The 21,356-nt window shown below is 43.3% G+C and overlaps 2 protein-coding genes across 9 annotated transcripts in view; one reads left to right on the forward strand and one right to left on the reverse strand.

The window, feature by feature from the left end:
- The window catches only part of IRAK4 (interleukin 1 receptor associated kinase 4), a 35,728-nt gene extending 25,274 nt beyond the window's left edge, over positions 1-10,454 (reverse strand). Inside the window, exons 1-5 of one of the 7 annotated variants that reach the window (XM_019543359.1) lie at positions 10,373-10,454; positions 7,991-8,160; positions 3,841-3,986; positions 3,321-3,530; positions 2,561-2,721 (exon numbers count right to left, since the gene is read on the reverse strand). In XM_019543359.1, the coding sequence (XP_019398904.1) occupies positions 2,561-2,721; positions 3,321-3,530; positions 3,841-3,986; positions 7,991-8,151 (678 nt within the window). In that variant the 5' untranslated portion in view covers positions 8,152-8,160; positions 10,373-10,454. The other 6 variants (XM_019543360.1, XM_019543353.1, XM_019543354.1 and 3 more) reach the window with 6 other exon arrangements.
- Positions 10,373-21,356, forward strand: part of PUS7L (pseudouridylate synthase 7 like) — a 26,873-nt gene continuing 15,889 nt past the window's right edge. The window contains exons 1-4 of one of the 2 annotated variants that reach the window (XM_019543351.1): positions 10,373-10,458; positions 11,952-12,853; positions 13,671-13,830; positions 20,305-20,500. In XM_019543351.1, coding sequence (XP_019398896.1) covers positions 11,980-12,853; positions 13,671-13,830; positions 20,305-20,500 — 1,230 coding nt within the window. In that variant the 5' untranslated portion in view covers positions 10,373-10,458; positions 11,952-11,979. Of the gene's footprint in view, positions 10,459-11,063; positions 11,189-11,951; positions 12,854-13,670; positions 13,831-20,304; positions 20,501-21,356 lie in introns of those variants that run through there. The other variant, XM_019543352.1, reaches the window with a different exon arrangement.

Genomic DNA, 21,356 nt, shown 5'->3' on the forward strand with positions numbered 1-21,356 from the left:
TCTCCTTGGACATCTGGCTCCCCTCCCCTCTGGGACCTCAGCACATCCCCAACTATCCTCCTTAGCTCGTTGAAGTTTGCCCTCCTGAAATCTAGGGCTGCTGCCTTACTGCATGCCTTTGCCGCCTTGCACTGGATGGTAAATTACAGCAGGCGATGATGGCTATTGCCCAGGTGGTCGAGCACCCGCAGCCACCTCACCAGGTCATCATCACCCGTGGCCAGCACTAGGTCCAACAAGGCGTCCCCCCGGTGGGGCTGTGCACCTCCTGGGTTAGATGGAGGTCCTGCACTCTGTCTAAGAACCTTTGCTGTGTATAAATTGTGATCGACTATTTTTTACCATTTATGGGGTCATATGATAGTTGATTCTATAATAAATCAGGCTTCACATAAAGAGATGGGGTGGGGAATATTTTTGAAGACGTGTTTAAATTAAAAGCTGTTATAGCTATATTTGAGATAACTGATAGGTTCCATCACTGTATTTTTAAAAAGACTGTCAAGTGCCGTTGATATTTATATTGGCATCCTCTTAGTAGAAAGCAGTCTAAATCAAAGGACACCTGAAGAATTTATATAATACTTACTATGACAAGATATAGGAATTAAAGCATCATTAATACTGAGCTCAAATAAAAACAAAGGAAATGATGGAACAATTTTACATAATTATTTATATGAATCATAAAAATGCAAATTACTTAAATTAGTATATGTGTTTAAAACCATTCAAATGATTATTCATATTTATGATTTAGATAATTATAAGTTTTGTGTACTATAAATATTGATGTCTTTAGCCTGACCTGAAAAATGGAGACCACTTTCTTATATTTGCAAAGGTGGGTGGAGAGAAGAGGGAGACTCCATTTCTGTTAAAAGTGTTGATTAACAAAATCTTTCCTCAAGAGCCCATGAAGGACTCCATATAACCTAACCAAACCTAGTTGGTGGCTGGTTACATGCAACCATGTAAGAATAAAATTCTTCCAATGCTTCTGGCTGTACAATTGCATACTTTTCATTGCTGCTATATAGCATTTCCAAGAACAAGGGGAATACTAACTGAACCTATTTGGGAATTTCGTTACGGAACAGTCTTTGTTTCTTTTAGGTTATGCAGAATTCCCTAAACATACATCTTAAATTGTCATATCCCTCTCAACCAGATATATTGTCAAACTCCTTTGATAAAAAAATCCCCCAAAAACAGAGCTTCGGAAATGTAATAAGGTTCAAGAAGGACACCCTTTTCACTTAAGTTTTACTCTATGTTAGTAAACTGTGAATTGAGGGCTTGGCTCTGTCATTTCTCTAAACACAGGTCCCATTAAATTAAATGGGACAACACTGGTTAGATGGAACAGTGACTGTGCCTTGGCTAAAGGTTAAGTAATGTGAATGATGCACCCAGTTCTGGCGTTTAAACCTCAACATGGGATCTTGTATTCATAATTACAAAGATACCGAAAAACAAGTGTACAATTAAAGGATTTTCTTTTTACTTCCAACTTAAGCTATATCCTCCCAAAAGATAGTGTAATTAATTTTTGTCATTCACGGTATTCCTCCATCAATGTATTTAGTATTTTTACACACCACATGTAGATAGACCTGTGTTTTTAAAATTAAGTGAAAAAGTTTATTTCCTTAGTAATCCTATCCTCTCATAATTTTCTGTTTTAAAGCAGGGATGTCCAACTAGCAGTCCAAAGGGGTTGCCTACAAGTGTTTGTATCTGGCCCCTGGTGTCCTATTTAGCTGCTGTACTCCCTATTGCGCCAAAAGCAACAGCCACTTGGGGGGCTCTGCCTCCCTTCTCCAGATCCAGCTTCCTGCCCCCTTCCCAGTACACCATGGGGAGCACAGGGTGAGTCTGTGACCCTGTGGGTGTGCGGTGCAGTGGCAAGAAGCTGGGGACGGTATGCCCATGCAGCTGTGGGGGGGGGGGGGAAGCGCCTGCATGAGCACATAGTGCAGTGGTAGGGGTGTCTATGGTTTGCCATGGTACGGTCCACATGACATGCAGCCCTCGCTAGTGTGTGCGCAGTCTCCTGCCACTTGGATGTTGAACAGTCCTATTTAACAATAACATTATATCATAGTGTTACTACTCACTTACACAGTGAGTATAGCTTACATGGTCACTGTTCCAAATCATTGTCAGAACAAAGGTGACGAATATAACATGTTCTGAGATTTTCCAAATACATTAATATACTGGAATTTTTATATCCAACCATAAGATCACAAATTTAACTGGTAAAAAACTACGGAGACTACCAATTCTCAGGCTTTGGAAATTTCAGGCTACACCAGTTGGGGCCAGAAAAAAATTCATTCCCACCAGTGGCATAAGTGCCAACAGGTGACTTCCAGTAATGTGGCAAAATAGCAGTGCTTTTTAAAAAAACCTTAATCTTAGAATTAATTCTTGACTATTTACATTTTAAGTAATGTCACATTCTGAAACATATATATTCACCTATAAAAATGGGAGAATGGATTCAATTAATAATAAGAGACTGATGATAGTGATAAAACTTCAAGAAACTTACAGCAGCAAGCTTTTTCACTGCCACAGTTCTTCCATTGATGCAGCCTTTGAACACAACTCCAAAGCCACCCTCTCCTAGTTTGTTACCTCCAGCTGATTCAGGTCGCTCATCAAAGTTATTTGTAATACTTTCCAACTCATGAAAACAAAACCCGAGGAAATCTGAAATAAATATTTGCAACTTTAGATGAAGCTTGCATTTTTATCTTACATGAATGGTGCATCTTCCTGCCTTGGCTTTACTGTTGTACAAATACTAGCTTTCTGAATTCTTAATTCTGAAGTCATTATGAATTTTAAGACAGAATTGTTCCTGTTTATTAAAAGTTGCCAGAAGAAAGACAAGCAAAAAAGTAAACTTTTGTTCATGAGTAGTGGCTGTTATGACTGCAAGTATTTTAAAATTCTGTAGTAATTGGTTTCTGCCACGCAAAGTGCATCATAAAGAACAGGCCACCAAAAGCTGCTGCAAAACAGCCAACCATTAGCATCAGCACCAATACATTGTGCATAAGAATTAGAAGCTTCTGTATCCACTATACCATCTCAGTGGCCTCCCAGGTGTCAACATGGAGTGCTGACAGTTTGATTACCAGAAGCCACAATCCCTTCTCCAGGCAAAACAGGAAGTAGGATAGGGGACTTCTTAAAAGGATGTGCAGAAGTGACCTTTTGGCTGTTATAATACACTCTTCTTATTTTACAAGGGGTGGAAGCCAACAATTGAAGTTGCATTTAATTCTACCAAACTGAAAGCAGACCTGTGCCACTGAGCTCTGGGCTGTTGTTCTCTTGATATAAGCAGGAAGAAGCTGAAGGTTGCTGCTCACTATCCTGAGCTAAAACAGGCTTTACAGTTGTGACTTGTTTTTCCTCCACTGGCACTTGCTTCCCACATAGAGGCATAGTTTCTTGTGAAGAAAAAGGTATTGTCATTTTCCAGGTAATGTCATTTGCCACCTGAACATCATCTGTAAACAGAATTTAAAAATGTGACAAGACTAAGTTATGTAACATCAAAAATTAGTGCAGGTTGTTAGATAAGCAAACTTCAATTAAATACATCATGTTCTACAAGAATGTTTAAAAATTAGAGATACACTAAATAACACTTATAAGATCCTAAGCAATTCCTTTTAATCCCTTCTATTAAAAATTCTCACTGCAGGTAACAAAGAAGAATTGAACTGAAAATTGTTAGAAGTCATCATTTCCATTCTCTTAATGGAATACTACTGAAGTTTCAAAAGCAATGTATGCAAACTGAGCCAATGGCATTACCTGGAAGCAAAAGGGTGGCTGGTGCCAAGAGCTGATTCTTGATTAATATGTCCACAAGTTCACTAACTGTGCAGTTGGATGTTCCCCAGTCAAAAAGTAATTCCATGGTGGGGCTCTTTCCCATCTGTATTAATCCTTCAAATCTCCTTTGAAAAGATAAGTTAAAGCCACCTTGAATTTCTAAAAATAAGTGGTCTGCAAAGATAAAGCAGGGAAGAAGGGAAGGGGATTTTTTTCCATAGTATGCAAGAGAGGCTTGAGAAGTTATTTATATACAAGTTATTTCATGTTTTCCAAAATAGTATTTGGAATCCTATTTTGAAAGTTTATACTCAAAGGGCTTTGCTGGAGGGTCTTTTCTGAAGACCTAGAAAAGCAGACGGAGAGACCACTCACCCTTAACTGAACATACATGCTCAATCTTGAGCATTTCTTACATACAAATACATTAAGAAAAATAAAAGTTTAGAACTGATTTTCATTCTGAATAAACATCAGTCTACTGTCCCTCCGTTCAGTTCAATTCCTCTGGTCTTCCTTATATCAGAAGCCTACTGACTTTTCCAGTCATTCAGTCTTACAGGTAATGCAAAGTGACAAAACCTAATGAGGACAAAAAAACAATTTAAACAAAATCATTCATACAATTCTTCTACGTACACACTGTTATTGCATGTGTGGGAGGAGTGGGGGGGGGAACTTAAGATGTATTATCAAATGGAAACCAATTCATTTTTTTCCAAAATAACTTTGAGCTGTTTGAAAGAGACAGAACAGTGGTCCTCAACCTCTTAAGACTCCAGGTACCATGCCATAACTTTTGTTAATGAATGGCACATCATTTCAAAAACTAATTTATTTCAGTGTTTGCCTCCTGACACAGGGGACGGGTAAAAGGAACAAGCACTTGCCTCCTTCCACAGGGGCCAGGCACAGATGAGTCTCCACTCACCTCCTTTCAGTGGCTGAGGGCAAGAGTGAGCACAGCACTCCTTGCTGTTCTAAGCACTCTTAAAAGGATCTTGTACCCCATGCTCCCCACTGAGAATCAACAAACTAGTTAATTTGGATTAAGTTGCACTACATTTCTACTTTATCTACTTCATTATTTTTAAAATCTCAGGATCTAGTCTTAAGAGATCACTAAAACAAAAACAAAGCCCAAGATGCTATAAGCAATATTTTAAAACCCTTTCAGTTAAAACAACCTCATGTGCAGGCTCAAATCAACCCTTCAAGCTATGAAAGATTCACACAAATCATTTTCCTGAAGAGTCTAGTTTCAAGTTTCTAACACTACACCTAGCAGAGGCTGTTAAAGTACCAACACAATACAAAAAAATATTTGGAGTGAGGAAGAGAGAAACCCTTTCTGGCAGATGCCAATGCAAATGCCATCTAGAAGTTCATTTAAGGTATAGCCCATAACTTAGAAACATTGAAAGCAACAGAATCTGAGAGGAACCTGGGAGAAAAGCGGGGGAATCTTCAAGGACTATTATACCGAGATGGCCAAACACTATGGGCACATGGAACATTTAGACAAAATTTATTTCAACAATGTGCATGTTCCTGTATTCCTGCAAGTGTCAGAAAACATAAAAAAAACTTGAGATGTTTCATCCAGCGAGATAAGCTGCATATTAGTTTGTTCTCATTCAAAATGCCAGACAATAAACCTGACAGGTTTCAGAGACACAGCCGTGATCTGAGGTAACTACAAACATAGAGGGACTCAGACCAGAACCCAGAGCTGACTAACTCACATCTGCACTTACCTGTGTGATTGAGATACTATCATAAAAAATAACAGTTTATATACATGCTAAATTTCCCTCTGCGATACATTTGTCCTACATAAATAGTACCATGCTTTGTGAAAGCTAACAGGTTACCAATTAATTCTGTCACTCTCTTTGACAGGGAAAAGGATGGAAGGTACTGCATTAATGTCAGGTCTGCCAGGTATAATCATAGTGAACTAAAGGAGACTGCAGACTTAAAGCCCTACTCTCAAGGGACAGGGATGAATTTTTGAAGATAAGGCCTGAAGTGCACACTTCAGAGGAAGCCACCAGTGTGTCAAAATTTAGTTTAATCCTGTCACAAGTTGGGGGTATGTCTACCTAAAAATGAATTTATCGCAAGAGAGAGGGAAGGAAGAAGAAAACTTCAATGGCAAGTAGATACTACAGGTCATAATAGTTTGTTCTAATATGAAGCAAAAGAAAATATGCCTGCACCAGAAGTCAAGGAAGCAAAAATATGGATTAAGAATCTGGAGAAAATCTTGTATTTGGGAAAAATCACAAATTTGATAGAAAGAGGATTGAAATGACTCAACTGAATGGCACTGTAACTGAAAAGATATGTAATTTATAAGTTAGACTGTTGGCTCTGTATATGGAGTGCATTATTTGAGAAGGGCAAATGACAATAACTAAAGCTGACAAATCTTTTTAGATACCTGGCTGGGATAAATGTTGTTGAAGAACTACAAATGGCCTCAGACATGTTTAAAGTCCAAACCTCTTGAACCAAAGTATTCATGGAGTCCATGGGGGAAATACACTGTCAGATTATCGCAATAACACCCAAAATGTTACATGATTATTGATCAGAACAAGAAACATATGGCAATACTGCAGGTCTATTATATTTAGATCTCCAGCAACTCACTTGTAAACCTGTGAGCTTGTCTTAAATAAGAATACAGTATAATTGACAGGGAAAAGAAAAATATTTTGGTTAGTTTAAGACAATATTAGAAAGAGAGAAAGAATCTAGGACTGCTTATAGCTAACATTTCAAGTAAGTCTTTTGCTTTTATTAGTTCTATAGACCAGGAGTTGGCAACCCCCAGCACACGTGCCAAGCATGGCACAAGAGACCATTTTCCTCAGGACACGTTGGGGCCAAGGAGGCAGCAGCTGTTTGCAGCCTCCCAGCTGGCTGCAACTAGCCCCAGCTCTGGGTAGCTGCTAGGCTGCTCCCATGGAAGCCCTGCTGCAAGCAGCCTGGGCTCCGTGGCTATCAGCAGCTACCCAGAACCTGGGTCAGCAGCAAACATCTACTGCCTCTCCGCCCCAGCCCTGGCACCAGCTGCCTCCCAGCCCCGGCCCCGGGGAGACAGCACATACCAGCAATGCTCCCCTTTCCACTTCTGCAGAGAAGCATTGGAACCCAGCGCAGCACAGCACAGTGCAAGGCACAGAAAGCTGCCTGCTCCCAGCTCCCCACTGCCCTGCCACACTTCCCCTGCAGGCAGGGGGCAGCAGCATGGGGCACAACCTTGCACTGCTGCCCATGCTGCTCCCATGCACACAGGGGAAGTGTGGCAGGGCAGCGGGGAGCTTGGAGCAGGCAGCTTTCTGTGCCCCCTGCTGTACCGTGTCAGGTTCCAACACTGCTTTGCAGAAGCGGCAGTGAGAGCAGCACAGCAGGGAGTATTGCCAGTATGTGCTGCCTCCACAGAGCATGGGGCCAGGGTGGAGAGGCAGCAGATGTCTGCAGCTGGCCCAGGTTCTGGGTAGCTGCTGACAGCCACAGAGCCCTGGCTGGGGGGCAGGGGCTGTGGGTGGGGGGCAAGGGGCAGCAGGGCTGGAGGGCAGGGGCTTTGGGTGGTGGGCAAGGGTCATGAGCAGGGTGGGGGGGCAGGGGCTTTGGATGGGGGCAAGGGGCACAAGCAGGGCATTCTGCCACGTACCCCCTCCCCACATCTTATTTTTCTGGCATGCTGGCACTCCAGCACTTTGCAAGGTAGGCATTGCGGGGTTTTTCGACACTCCAGCCAAAAAACATTGCCTACCCCTGCTGTAGACTAAATTCATCACCACTGTAACTCCATTAACATGATTGGAACCATTGCACCACAGCTCCTGCACCTGTTCCTTTCAGTCTCTTAATCCTAGTTTCTAATTTTTTCCTCATAATAATAGGGCAGGAGCCCTCTAACACAGTAACCTCCTGCAGGTGCCTACAGACAAAAAGCAATTCAAATGAAAACCTGAAGCTTAAAACCTCGAGTGCATTTGAAATAGTAAATCTCAGATTATACTGTTTTAGCTTATTAAAAACTAAATGTGATAAATCAAAAATGAAAGCAAGACTAAGCAGTCACAGTGAATTTCTCATCACTTTCATATGATACCTAATATGCATTTGGTTGTATCTGTTTTCACCAGAAGGGTTTTTTATGTCTACAGCAAGCTTCTTCCATCCTTCCTGTGGGTCAAGGAAATCAGCCAGTTGCCTCATCAGCCCATAGCCAATGCAACGAACATATGTGGAAGGAGTTACAGATTTGCTCATCTTTGGTTCCTAAAAATACAATACATAATTTTAACAGATACGGTAAAAGTATGCTTACAAGTCAATAAATATACATATTAGAAATTATAATAGAACTATGACAGACATAAGAAATTAGACTTGCTTATCAAACATCTCAATTAATTTGTTTTTAAATCATCCCACAACTGGGTTGCTGCTTAGAATCATAGAAAATTAGGGCTGAAAGGGACCTTGTTTAACCCCCTGCTCAAAGCAGGATCATCCCCATCTGTATCATCCCAGTCAAGGGTTGGTCTAGCTGGGTCTTAAAAACCTCTAAGGATGGAGATTTTTAACTCCTGTATCTAGTCATTCCTCTCTATATCAAAATTATACCCTGAAGTCAACCATGAGTGAGTGGGCCCTGCCCCCACCTCGCCTTCTGGCTATGTGCTGTATAAACATGAAGCATCCTGTGTTCCTCTTACTCTCCAAGCCCCAGGTCCCCAAACACAATGCACTGCAATTCCTACTTTAACCATTATTTAATGCCTAAACTCCCCATGAATTCATATATGGCTTTGAGGATTTGTACCTAAGTCCACGAGTCTTTCCAATATATCCCAGACTCCAAGCTGGTTTCAGAGACAAGGAACCAAGTTCATTATCCTGCTTAGAACTACAGAATAACAACACGTAGGGCAGAGAATCCCACACTGCAACCCAGTACCCATGGTCTAAATTCAGGTCCTCACCCTTGTTAAAAATGGACTTAATGAAGTTCATAATTCAATTACATTCTAGGGGTGGGGGTTTTGCTGGAGCAACCCAGAGCTGCTCCTCAGCTGCATGCAGCTGGGAAAGGCCCCTGGGATAAGAGGTTGCTGACCTGGTGGATGCCCTGCCTAATCTTCATAACCAAAAAATCTCACTGCTATCTTTCTTTGGGTAATTTTATCTAATGTTAGGCTTCAAAGGCCATATCCAAATGAGCAAGAACGTGCATTCTGCAGCACCTCAAAGCCTTCTGAGGCGTCTCAAATGCATGTGGCACAGTTAATTTGTTCACCATGCTGCATATTTGCTGTGTAGTGGCAAAATTTGATTCTGGGAAATCCTCGTATCTTAAAAAAAATACCCAACAAAATCCCTCAAATGCATAAAAAACAAGAGATGCAGTACACATGGCTGCAGCATGTGCGACCTGAACCCAGAGCCTGGTTGGCCAGAGACATGCCCTGCCTGCTGGCCAGGCTACCTACACCTGGATCACCACTGCTGCAGCCCTTGGAGGCCCTCAGGTAAGGATGCTGGGGCCAGCCCAGGTTCTAGCCCAGCCTCCCCTACCCCACCCAGGGCAATTTGCCATGCACCAGAGCATGCATGGACAGGGGTGTGTGCTGGGAACAAGCAGCAGTGGCACAAATGTGCTGCTGCTATTTGTCCCTGGGGAACACACGTTCCTGCTCATGGGGACACACCCAGAGATTGGATATTAGGAAAGACTCTCACTGGGAGGGTGGTAAAGCACTGGAGGAGGCTGCTCAGAGGGGTTGTGGAGTCTTCATTCTTAAGACGTGAGGGGACAAAGCCTGGGCTGGGATGATTTATTTGGGGACGGTCTGGCTTTGAGCTGGGGGTGGGAGGAGATCCCCCTGAGGTCCCTTCCAACCTCACTTTCTACCATGCTAAAACAGGTACATCCAGGGGGCTGTGTTTAAAAGGGGCAGCCTGGATGCTCATACAGCACCTGGGCCAAAGGGCATAAGGCAGTGACAGCGGCCCAAAGAGACCCGGGGCCCCCCGTCTGAGGAAGCAGCCAAGGGAGCAGAGAGACACGGCCCCAGGCGCGCGGTGCGAGCGAGCGGGGGCAAGGTTTTTGCTTGCGGGACGCTAGGGTTTGGCTGGAGCAGCCCAGAACCGCGGCTTGGAGCGGGACAAGGCCCGGGGCAGGAGGTGTCCGGATCGACGGATGCGGGGAGTCATCACGGGTCAGTCCCGCGGTGTCCCCCCGCCCCGGCAGAGCCCCGCGGCTCTCACAGCAGCCGGAGCCGTGACCGTGATCGGGACCGTCCCACCCGGATCCCTGCGGGAAGTACGGACAGAACGCGGCGGCCCCTCACCTCACCTCACCTCCCGGCCCTAGGCCCCGGCACTCCCCTCCCCCGCCATTGCTCAACTCCGGGAATTCCTACTTCGGCTTCCCCTTTAAGAAGGCCTAGGAGGGCGGCCCGCCACCTTCCCCTTAAGAAACGCGCGCCTGCGTAGACGGTGCCGGGTGAAACAGGAAGAGGGTGGTGAACCCGGAACGCGGCCCGACTCCTTCCTGCTGCGTGGAAACCGATGGTACGGTCCGCCCGTCCCTCCCCCCTGCGTGCTCAGGAATGTGGTGTCGTCCAGGTGCGTCTGGCTTCCTCGCGCGTGGGCAAAGCCCTGAGCCGGGGCGGGGCTTCCGGACTTTCCTAGTCCCGTCTGTACAGCAGCGCGTGGCTGGGCCTGGGCCGGGCTCTTGCCGAGGGAGCTGTAGGCCAGGTGTGGAGAGCATGCGGCCCGCGGGCCGGATGTGGCCCACTGGGGCATTCTGTTTGGTCTGTGGGGCCATTAAAAACATTTAGAAAATTAATATTTATCTGCCCCTGGCTGCCTGTCATGCGGCCTTCAACTGCTTCCCAAAACCCAGTAAGTAGCCCTCCGCCCAAAATAATTGCCTGTCCTTGGTGTAGGCGAAGGGGCCCATGGGGCATGACTGACACCCCCTGTGCGTCTGCCTGTGGGTGTGGGGCCCTCAGAGAGTTGCCTTCATAATGTGCCTGAGCTTCCTGCAACTGGCTCCAACCTCTTGACACCTGGCAACTGTCATCCCCCTTAAGTCACCACACTTCTCTCTGACTTAATCAGATAGGCCCTTTCTTTACACTGGTCCTGTTACACACATTGTGTGATTTGTTGGTGAGTGGTGAAATAAAGTGAAACCACCCACACTTGCAAAGTCTCCTGCAGCCATCAAAAATGACTCCTGTTAAAATACACCAGCTCACCACAAACTTAGCGCTTGACAACGTGTAACAAATCAATGGTTGGTTTCTGTCCTGGTGTCCTTTGGGCATGCTTTTGAGCTAGCTGTTGTTTTCTCTGCTTCCCCTACTGGTGTGGCTGTCCCCCCGTTATGCTGGCAGTACCAGCTTCGGTTCTCATTTTGCAGTTGCGTTATGTTTCATCTCTAAATCTCCATGCTTATTTTTATTAAATCTCAGGTGTAAATCATAATCTAAGTCTAGATTGTTGTTCATCCTTCACAAATGAAGATCTCCACATCCAGTGGGGGTTGGGGGAGAAGAGAGAAAAGTAGGAAAGAAAAAGTGAGGGAGAAAAGAGAAAGGAGAAAGAGATTTCACACTTTTGCAGACCAGTCTTTGTACCTCCTTGATCCACCCTGGGATTTCCTTCTCTTTTCTAAATTTACTTATTCTTCCACAAACCTTTTCTTCTTGCGTTCCAGTTACCTCTTTGAGCTCATTCCATTTTACCTTTACTGTCTTTAATTCAGCACTGGGAAGCTTACGTGCTACTCATTCTTAGCAGTTTTTCAAAGGTGTTGGATCTGGTCAACCTATGACAGGCCTAACAAGCTTGTAGGTGGTTTTTGAACTGCTCATAGGAAACATTCCATTTTCAACTCATGCTAAATAATTTTAAAATTTCTCTAAGTTGACTTTTTAAAAAGAGATAATGTCCCTCAGTAAGTAGAAAAGGCAGAATTTAAAGTATTCTTATGCCTTTTCTCTGAATTGTTTCTCTGTTAATTACTCTTATCCTTTTTGCAAATTTTGTCATTTCAGATTCGAAGTGGAAACAAGCACTAGAATCATGCTTAATTCTTTTAGTTATGTGAATGATCACATTGGCTTTTGTGGTAGTGTGAAAAACTCTCCTAGTGACTTTGTAGTAACAGAAATTGATGTGTTTGGGCGGTTACTTAGTGACACTGAGTCTTCTTGTGCTATCAGTGAAACTTCATTGAAACAAAATAGCCCCTACCAGCAGCATCACAAAAGGTTAAGAATAAACGCCCCAGAACTGGGTGTAGAGGATGAACATTGCCAGTTGGAAAATCTAAGTCACGCTTCAGAAGAATGTCTTTCATCTGTTAAAGAAAACAAGGAACGTGTGACCAAAACCATACAAAGTGGGATCGATGACACTGACATATTGGACTCCTTGTTAGGCAAGTCTGTGAATGAGCTGCTTAGTCAGTTTGCTTGCAATGTAAAAGATGCATGGAATTCAGAAAATGATCAAACTCCTTATTCTAATGAATTCTCACTGGGGCCTATCTTTGAGAAGGAGAATCGAGCCTGCTTACATAGTGCCGTAAGACAGAAATTTCCTTTCCTAATGACGGTTACAAAAAACAGTGAAATTATTGTAAAAGCAAATGCTGATTACAGAGAGCTTTGCCAGTTAGTTACTGAAGAAGAAGCGTATGATTTTTTTAAATTTTTAGATGCAAAACTGGAGAACTCTAAACTTTCTTTTAAGCCCGATAAGAACAAGGAACACAGAAAGACAGTCCATCATTTCATCAGTAAAAAATTTGGAAAACTTTTAGAAACAAAGTCTTTTTCTGTGACAGACTTCAGTGGTCAGCAAAACACAGCGATAATGGTAAGATTTCGGGATAAAATGTGTTCCAGAAAGAGGCCAGCTGCTGATTGCCAAGAGAAACAGAATCTTTATACAGGTGAATTTTAATAGTTTCATGGTTTTCTTGGATAACATTGCTGTCTTTAAAATAATTAAACTTTTAAACAAGAAAACAGATTCAGGTCTTTTAGTATTCATACATAAATCAGGAGTAATTCTACTGAGAAAAGTGGTGTAATACCTGTTTTAAATTGGCATGAGGAATGAATCAGTGTTGCTATAAATAAAACTGAACAAAGGAAATGATTGAACTATTTCCATATTTAACTTTTTGTCTTGTGTTTATTGTATGCATTGGCTGCTTAAGGATGGAGAATCTGTGTGCTTTGATATTAACCTGTTCTGTTAGAGGGTAGGATTTTATTTCCTGCAGTCTTATGATAGTCAGATTTGGCTTATGACAGTATTTCTTAAAACCTCTAGTACCTGATACTCAGAGTAATGTGTCTATCAGAAGAGCAGTATGTGTTAAAGAGACCAACATTAAATTTCATGTTCTCTTTAAATTTGTCATTAGGTGTTTTGTAATTTAAGTTGTGCAGTTGTTTTAAGTGAATAACAGTGAAGAGATTTTTGTCTTGGTAACATTGAAAAGTGCTGTTGTTCTTGAGCTTATCTGTTCTGGTTTTTGTAGCTTAATTAGTTTCTCTTACTGTGTACATCTTTCTGTTTTGACATGGAATTTTTTTATTTTTTTTTTAACTACAGATTTAGATTTTTAAAAAATCCTTCTATAGTCATAGCAGGTAACATCTTCTAGATATAAAGAACTGGCACCTGGCTATTCTTCATGGTATGGGGCCTTGGATAACTTGAATGTGGGTTTTTTAATAACTTTGAGGTCATTGTTTCAGCTTTCACCCTTCAGAAAGAAAATCTGGAAACACTAGAAGCAATTGGCTATTTGTCATCTGAACTTGGTGTGCTTCCTTCAGACTTCAGTTACACAGGCATCAAAGATAAGAAGGCCATTACCTACCAAGCTATGGTTGTGAAGAAAGTGACTCCTGAGAGGTACTAAAAATTGATTTCCAATATAAAACAACTATGCCAGTGGAGTACCTTAATACATGTAAATGCAGCAGCACTTCATAGATTTCATAGACAGTAGGGCTGGAAGAGACCTCATAAGGTCATTGGGTCCAGCCCCCTGCCCAAGGGGCAGGAAATCAGATGGGGTCAAAGGATCCCAGCAAGATAAACATCCAAATGTTTCTTGAAAGTGTGCAGAGTAGGTGGTTGCACCACCTCTGGAAGAAGGATGTTAAAATAGAAGTTGATATTTTACCGCCTTTCTGTATGAAAATACCCTCCCCTCCAAGGAATGTGAAATTCAGGTTAAGTTGCCTTTTTCCTCCTTTTCCTGGGCATTATCTTTTCAGGCAGCATTGTTAAGAACTAGACAGAAGGAATACAGACTGCAGTCCAGCCTATGACAGTTCATGTCTCACTGAACAAGTTAGTATATAAAGTGCCACCCTGTCCTAATCTTTTGCCTATATTCAGGCTAGCTAGCTGTCTCTACCCTTGAGTCTTGTCCCACTGCAAAAAGAAAGAACAGTCACGTAAAACAGTGTAGGAATAAGAATCAGTCACAAGTTTGCCTTTCCCAGCAGACTTGGCAAATTAAGAATTGTAGCTGCATTTTTCCTACCAGGAGTTGATTGTTCAATACCCCTTTTTTCTCAAAAACTGCAAAAAAGCATGCTGGCACCTTTTTTCCAGAGCAGGGGGATGGGGGGGAAGGCTTATAGGTTGCAGCTCCAGCATGAGCCAAGATTTGTGAGGGTTTCCTTTAGTCTTGTATTGTGTCTCTGAAACCAGCAGTTTCTCTCACAGACAGGAGGCAGAGTCACTCTCCACCCCTTCTTGCAGAGAGTTGGTTGGGATAAGGGTCTTCTAGGCTAGGGGCAGACATTCAAAAAGCTGAAGCTTGAATTAATTAAATTTTTCCAAGTTAGTCTAACCTGTGTAGATCGAATCAATTTGCAAGCAAGTAGACATTCACTTTTGACTCCAGAAACGTAGGCACATGCCTCCAGTGACTCAAGCCAGAAGCTGGGGTGTGCTAGAGTGAGCCCTCAGTTTGAGGGAAGCTAAGCTGAGGAAGGATGTGGCTAGGCCTGAGTATAACTAGGGAGTGGAGGCTGCTGCGAGTCAGGCTCCATAATTAGCCTTAGCTTCCCCCATCTCACAGTCAGGTTACATGCCCTCTCCCCGCAGCCTGCTGGCCACTCCTCAGAGGGACTTGACCCAGGGTACCACATTGGTGCCCCCAGTGCTGCTGCTTTCAATGCGGGGATTAAACCCTCCTCCCCCCCTTTCCTTAAGGCTACTGGCATCTGACTGCCGTAGCCCTGGGTACATGAGCAAAGCCTATTGGTGCCTATGCCACCCTCCCTGCAATAGGGCTAGGCAACAGAGGGACTTCTCAGGACTGATTTCCCAGTGGCCCACCCACCTGTTTCTGGGCTAACCACCCGCCTTCTTCCTGCCATGCCTTGTTGTTAATTAACTAATTGATGTGAATTAACTGGGAGGCTGTCCATTTCTTGCCCCAATGGCTGGGGGCGCTATCTGCGTCTCCGTTTCTCCCCTACACTGCAGCCCAAGCCTCACAGATGGCATCCAGATGTTATCAATATCACTGGGCCTCAGAATTCTACTAGTTGAACCCTGCCTAGATCCCTCTCCTCAGGCAGCCTATTCTGCTGTCATCCTGGGCAACATAGCTCCCTGAACTGCTTCCCCTTATGGGTGTGGTCCCATCAGGACCTTTGTCTACTAGCTCTGGCCCACCTCCAGGCCAGCTGGAACACCAGGCCCTCAGCTCTTGGGCGTTCCTCGCTGTGGGCCCCTGGCCCTTCAACCCTTCCAGTCCTGGCCCCTGCATTGACTAGTCAGTGGATCTCCAGACAGGTGTGAGTCTGTGGCCCCACTTTCTCTCTCTGGGGGTCCACCTTCCAGACCCTACAAAGTGGGTAATCCACCCAGCTGTGGGGGCTAGGAGTTAAGGTGCCCCAACCCATCTTTCACTAGGGTGATAACTGGCCTGGTATTTCCTGGGGGCTCCCACACCACTGGGAGCCCCACCAGGCCACCCACTCCTAGCAGGGTGCAGTTTTAGGTCATATCCAGGACCAGGAGCCTCCTGACTATCCCCTACCATTCCTCCCTTAACCTCCAAATGATACCAGCAGCTGTTCAGCCAGGCAAAATGTCCTGTTTGTATGGGCAGCCCTGAATCTAAAATGGCTGCCCTAATCAGGCACCTGCCAGCTGCTGTATTCTGGCCCCTTAAACTGGTAGGCACAAACAGTGCCCTGCCACAGGGTATTAAATCCCTGCTTCCCCTCAGGCTACAGGGGTCTGGACCTGCTCCTGCTCCTGCTCCTGGAGCAGTGAAGAGGGTGGGGGACTGGGGATGCCTGGCAAGGGCTCGTGTCCCCTTGCCAGGCAAACCTGGCAGCACTCCAGAGCAGGCTTTCCCATCCCCACCAGGAATGCTGCATGCCCCCAGAGGCTGTGGGGGCACAGTGACCACCCGCAGGCGGTGGCGGGGTATAGCAGTGGCAAGCAGGGAGCTCCTGCAGGCAACCACAGTAGTGCTGGCAGCATGGGGGGTGGGTGGCCGCTGGCAGTGTCAGCAGCGACAATCAGGGACCACCCACAGACGCTGCGGGAAGTGTGGGGTGGCAAGTAGCGAATGCCCGCAGGCACCATCAGCAGCATTGGTGGTGCTTTTTGCAGGGGGCGCACTGCCAAGCTCAGGGGGTATGTGCGTGCACCCTCTATGCATCGCTAATAATTCCCACCCTTTTCTTAGCCAACTGAAGCAGTGATAGTGCTCTAGGTAGGGAGGAGAGGGGCAGGGCCAACCCTGCTTGGCTGAAACAGACAGCCCAGCCCAGCTGATCCCAGTGCTGCAGAGCATGCTGGGATGCTGGAGGATTCTGATTTAACTTAAACCAGGAAGGGGTCTGGGACAGAAGTTTCATAAACTAGTTTGACCCAAGTCAGTTAAGTCTGATACTACATCCATCCAGGTTTATCTTAAACCACTTTTGGCCATTTTGAAACTGGTTTATGTGCACTGAACTTCTGTTCTGTTACAGGTTTAAACCAGTTTCTGATTACTTAAGCCGGTTTATATGTTACTTCTATCCCTAGCCCTAGGGAGTGAATAGAATTTCAAGTGGTGAGAGGTTGCAAAGCCCACAAGAGACTTGCATTAGGGTAATTATATTTGGCTCCTACCCAAGGGAGTACATGCATGAGTCTGATTCCAACATCCCCTTGTATAGATAGCTAGAGGTAAAATGATTTAAAGTGGGTGAGACTGACAGATTTCCTCTTAACCCTTTGCTTCCCTTGACAAGCTTGATCAACACAAATCGAAATAGATTTTTCTATTAATAGCGTTGTGGCTACTGTCCTGAAATTCAGATGCAACTATTTCTTCCTGTTCACCTTTCCTAATAACAGAAGTAAGACATTTTACAATGTTATACTTATTTTAAGAGAGTAACCTTTTGGAATGCTGTAGCAAACTTGTAGAAATTTTATACTACAGGAGCTAGTGGGTTAATGAATATTGAAAATGGCAGGAATGAAGTAGGACTTCCTCTCCTCTTTGGTGCTACAACAGTGGCTCTGCTTTGTGTTGTTATGGCTTGATCCTGTAAATACTTGCCACCAAATATAGTGCTTATCCTCATAGGTAACCCCACTGACTTCAGTGAGGTACACATGAAAAGCACTGCTCTTGGTAGCCAGTTTATGTAGGATTGAACTCTAAGTTGTTATTGTGTCAATTGGAAGCTTATTTTTATCCTACTTCTGTTGAAAATGATCTTCCTGACCTTAAAAATATTTGTTTTAGTGACACTTCAGAAACATTATTTAAAAACTATATTGTTTTATTTGTGTTTGTATATTGTAGCTGGATTACTTACTGACAGAGTAACTTCTTGAACATTTTCAAGGTTGACCAAACTGAATTCTTCATTCCCATACTCACTATTCTGGCCTCTGAAAATCTGTTTTTCATTAAAAATGAAAGCTGTACTATGTCAGTCTCTACAACACAATCAGTCTCTTCTGGTCAGCCTTATGAAAACAAACTCAGAGCATTGATTCTCTTCTTGGGTGTGCATACACATGCTTATAATTGGAAACATAGCTGACAGTTCAAATATTTGGCCTTTGAGTATCCACTTAATTCTTACGTACTTACCCAGAAGTAACATCTGTTCAAGCCGATGTAAGTTTTTTCTGCATAAGAGCTTGAACTTGCTTGAATTTTATCTAATATTTTTATCATCTATATCACCAGACTGTAAATATATAAATCTTTCTAAAGATGGAAAACTGGTTGCTGCTTGTTGCTCAGATATATTTAGCTGTATTTCTTTTAGTTCTAATTATCCAAGCATAACTACGTTAATTTGTTCTTTCTTTTCAATTAGTTTTTCAGGTTAACGTGCAACAGAATTTTACTGTTTCTATTAACTTGTAGTTAGATACAACCTTAAAAAAAAAAAAAGTATTCCACCTTTCTTATTGGAAAGTCCATGTTCTTGTGGCCTCAGGACCAAGGGAACTACAGGAAAACTGAGTTCCCAGCAGTGGGGAGATGGCAGAAAGTTTATTAAGGTTTAATTCAGAATTCATTTAATGTAGATTTGACAAAACTGAATGTACTCTTTCTTACCCAGTATCTGTGAAGTGTGGCAAAAACAGACAATGGAAAGCCTTATTTTTTTACTGTTGCTTACATTTTATTTAGCATTGATCACACCTCAGTTTTGGCTATTTGTTTTTATTTAACACTACATTTCAATACTTAGAAGTTCAATAAATTCATAAATTCTGAAAAGAGTTTTGTAAAGAGATGTGGCAAATATACAATCTGTCTGTAAGCCTCTTTTGTATGTTTTGTATTTGCATATTACTCTCTGTAAAAGCAGGCCTTCTTGAACAGTACCTTGTATACCACCAAGGAGTGCTTGCTGCTTGGTCTGCAGACAGCTGTTTGGGCATATATGATGAAGGTCCCTTCCTTGTTTACAGCTATACATTTCTGTAAAGAAACTGCAAATCCTATCAACATTATTGATTTCCCAGGCAAGAAGTAGCTATTCACAGTACAAGTACATCATTTAAGCATAAATAGGAGGCAAGGTAGGCCATGGGCCCGTTGTGAAAGGGCAAGGGATTCTTAGGGCATGTGTAGACGAAACAAGGGGCATGTGTGCTCGACACTTTAAAGCGGGTTAAATGCTTTGGCACTGTCTTAATGGTGTTGGTGTTTGCACGCATCGGCAGCATACTATGCATTAACTCCAGCTGCTGTAGCACATTCGGCAGCATAGTGTGTCTTAAATGACTTCGGGGCACAGCAAATTAAAATACCTCTGAGGAATTTTAGTTTGCCCTACAGCTGCAGAGTGAAGCACTGGGCTTTGTGCTGCTCAGGGACTGTGCAGGCAGCCTGGCAGCAACCCAGGAAGGCAGGCTCCACTGAAGGGGATAAAAAAAAAAAAAAGAAAGAAAAAATATCAGGCTCACCATTTTTGAGTGGTTTTTTTGTTTGTTTGTTTCCCCTGGAGCCCGCCTGCCTGAGCTGTACAGGGGCCCAGTCCTTCCCTCCGTGGCTGTGGTGTCCCCCTGGGACTGTCCAAGTCAGGTGCCTGCAGGCAGGTGCTGCCTGGGAAGGAACTGCTGCTGCGGAGGGAACCACCAGCCCTCCCCTCCCACCCCTGCAGCCCAGGGACCACTCCACCCGCTGGCAGCTCGCCCTCCCCTCCCTGCCACCAGAGAGGCAGGTAAGACATGGGTATACACAACACGGGGGTTTACTTTGCCCTAAATTGAAGCGATGTTTTCAAAAACCCACCGCCTCAGTTTAGGGCCCCCGTTTCATCTACACACACCCTTAGAGACAATTTAGATGGGATTTATTCTGAAAAATTTGAATGCCCCCACATAACTTTAATAGCACCAGACACTTTCTCAAGAAGACTGTCAATATCCTTCATGTAATCAATCATATTTTCTTCTAAGAATCATTTGACAAAAGGAGAGGCAAGGTAATCTGTTTTATTGGATCATCTATGTAACTGAGGTAGTTAGGTTTTTGAATGCAAGACATTCTTTGTCAGGTCAAGCTTATCTAAGTCTATCACAACTACAGGTAGATCAGTAAAACACATCACCCTAAGAAATCCTTACATCTCACATAATTTCTGGACTATCATAGCTGCAACATCACTCTTATGCTATCTTGACAAAGGGATTAATTTCTAAATCATAGACTCCTAAATATCCAGAGTCATGACTTCCTATGAGATTCAGTAAAAATCCTTGAACACCAACTACTTGGAATCCTAACTTCACACATGATTAGTGCTGAGGTAGGGAACATTTTTAAGTTGAATATTTTTAATAAGAGACTTTTCATAAACTCCCAATTTATTATTTTTGTAGGATGAAAGAAGTTGGAACAGCAATTGTAAAAAAGGGAATGAAAGTGTATAACATTCACAGAGTATGCCAGCACCTTAGACTTGGTCAGCTGAAGGGAAATCACTTTGATATAACTGTGAGAGATCTAGGGCTCCAACAAAATGATTCTTCTGCAGATCTGAAAGAGAGAATATCAGAAGCAATTGAGAACATTAAGGTAAAGTAATTCCACAATTTAAATTTCAACACTGTGATATTTTTACCCTGTCTAAAAAAAAAAATGTTTATTTGGTTTTTGAAACTAAAACAAATGTGCTTTGTTGTCTGCCTGTTCATTCTATCTTCTGCCTCTAGTTTGTTGGCTGTGGCAGCAATTACCTGTTTTGGATAATGTCTTCCCTTCAACTTGTTTTCATAGTCCAAGGGACAAGGAATAGATCAGCTTTCTAAATAAGGAGGGCAATTATTATGGCTGCAGTGTTGAATAAATAAAAATGTGGATGCCACAATAGATGGGGATATGGCAAATGAACTGAAGAGACTTGAAGACAATTTAGAGACAAAGATGGTTGTGATGTACCTGCCCCATCTCTTACATTTGTTGGGAGTGGCAGCATATAAGTCAAATAAATGAATAAATAGGAAAATCCATGATTTGTTTATGTAAAATGCATAGATTTTCATGGGCATTGGATAGAAAAGATAATATTGAAAATGCAAGTAGAAAAGAAAGGAAATTTCATGGCACTTCTTGTAGATTCTGACAGGACCTGTCCTGACTAACTGAAGTAAAAGTAAAGTAAGTCATTTGACAGGAACTTGAATTAGTGAGAAGAGTGGAGGGACATTAGAAAGAGAGAAATTATTTTATCTGCATGTATTATACTAAACAATATTTCTTTCTTTCTCTCTTCTTTGCTAAAGCACTTAAGGGAAACCACCCCTGCCCCAGCCCTGGCACAATCTGTGGGCAAGGCAAGAGCCCCCAAGGGCACACTTGGCTGCCTGTACACTAATGCCAGGAGCCTGGGCAACAAGCAGGACGAGCTCGTCCTCCTGCTCAGTGCAAAGAA

This window comes from Crocodylus porosus, unplaced genomic scaffold, assembly GCF_001723895.1.
Source record: "Crocodylus porosus isolate Cpor-Errol unplaced genomic scaffold, CroPor_comp1, whole genome shotgun sequence".
In the NCBI taxonomy this organism is placed as follows: domain Eukaryota; kingdom Metazoa; phylum Chordata; order Crocodylia; family Crocodylidae; genus Crocodylus; species Crocodylus porosus.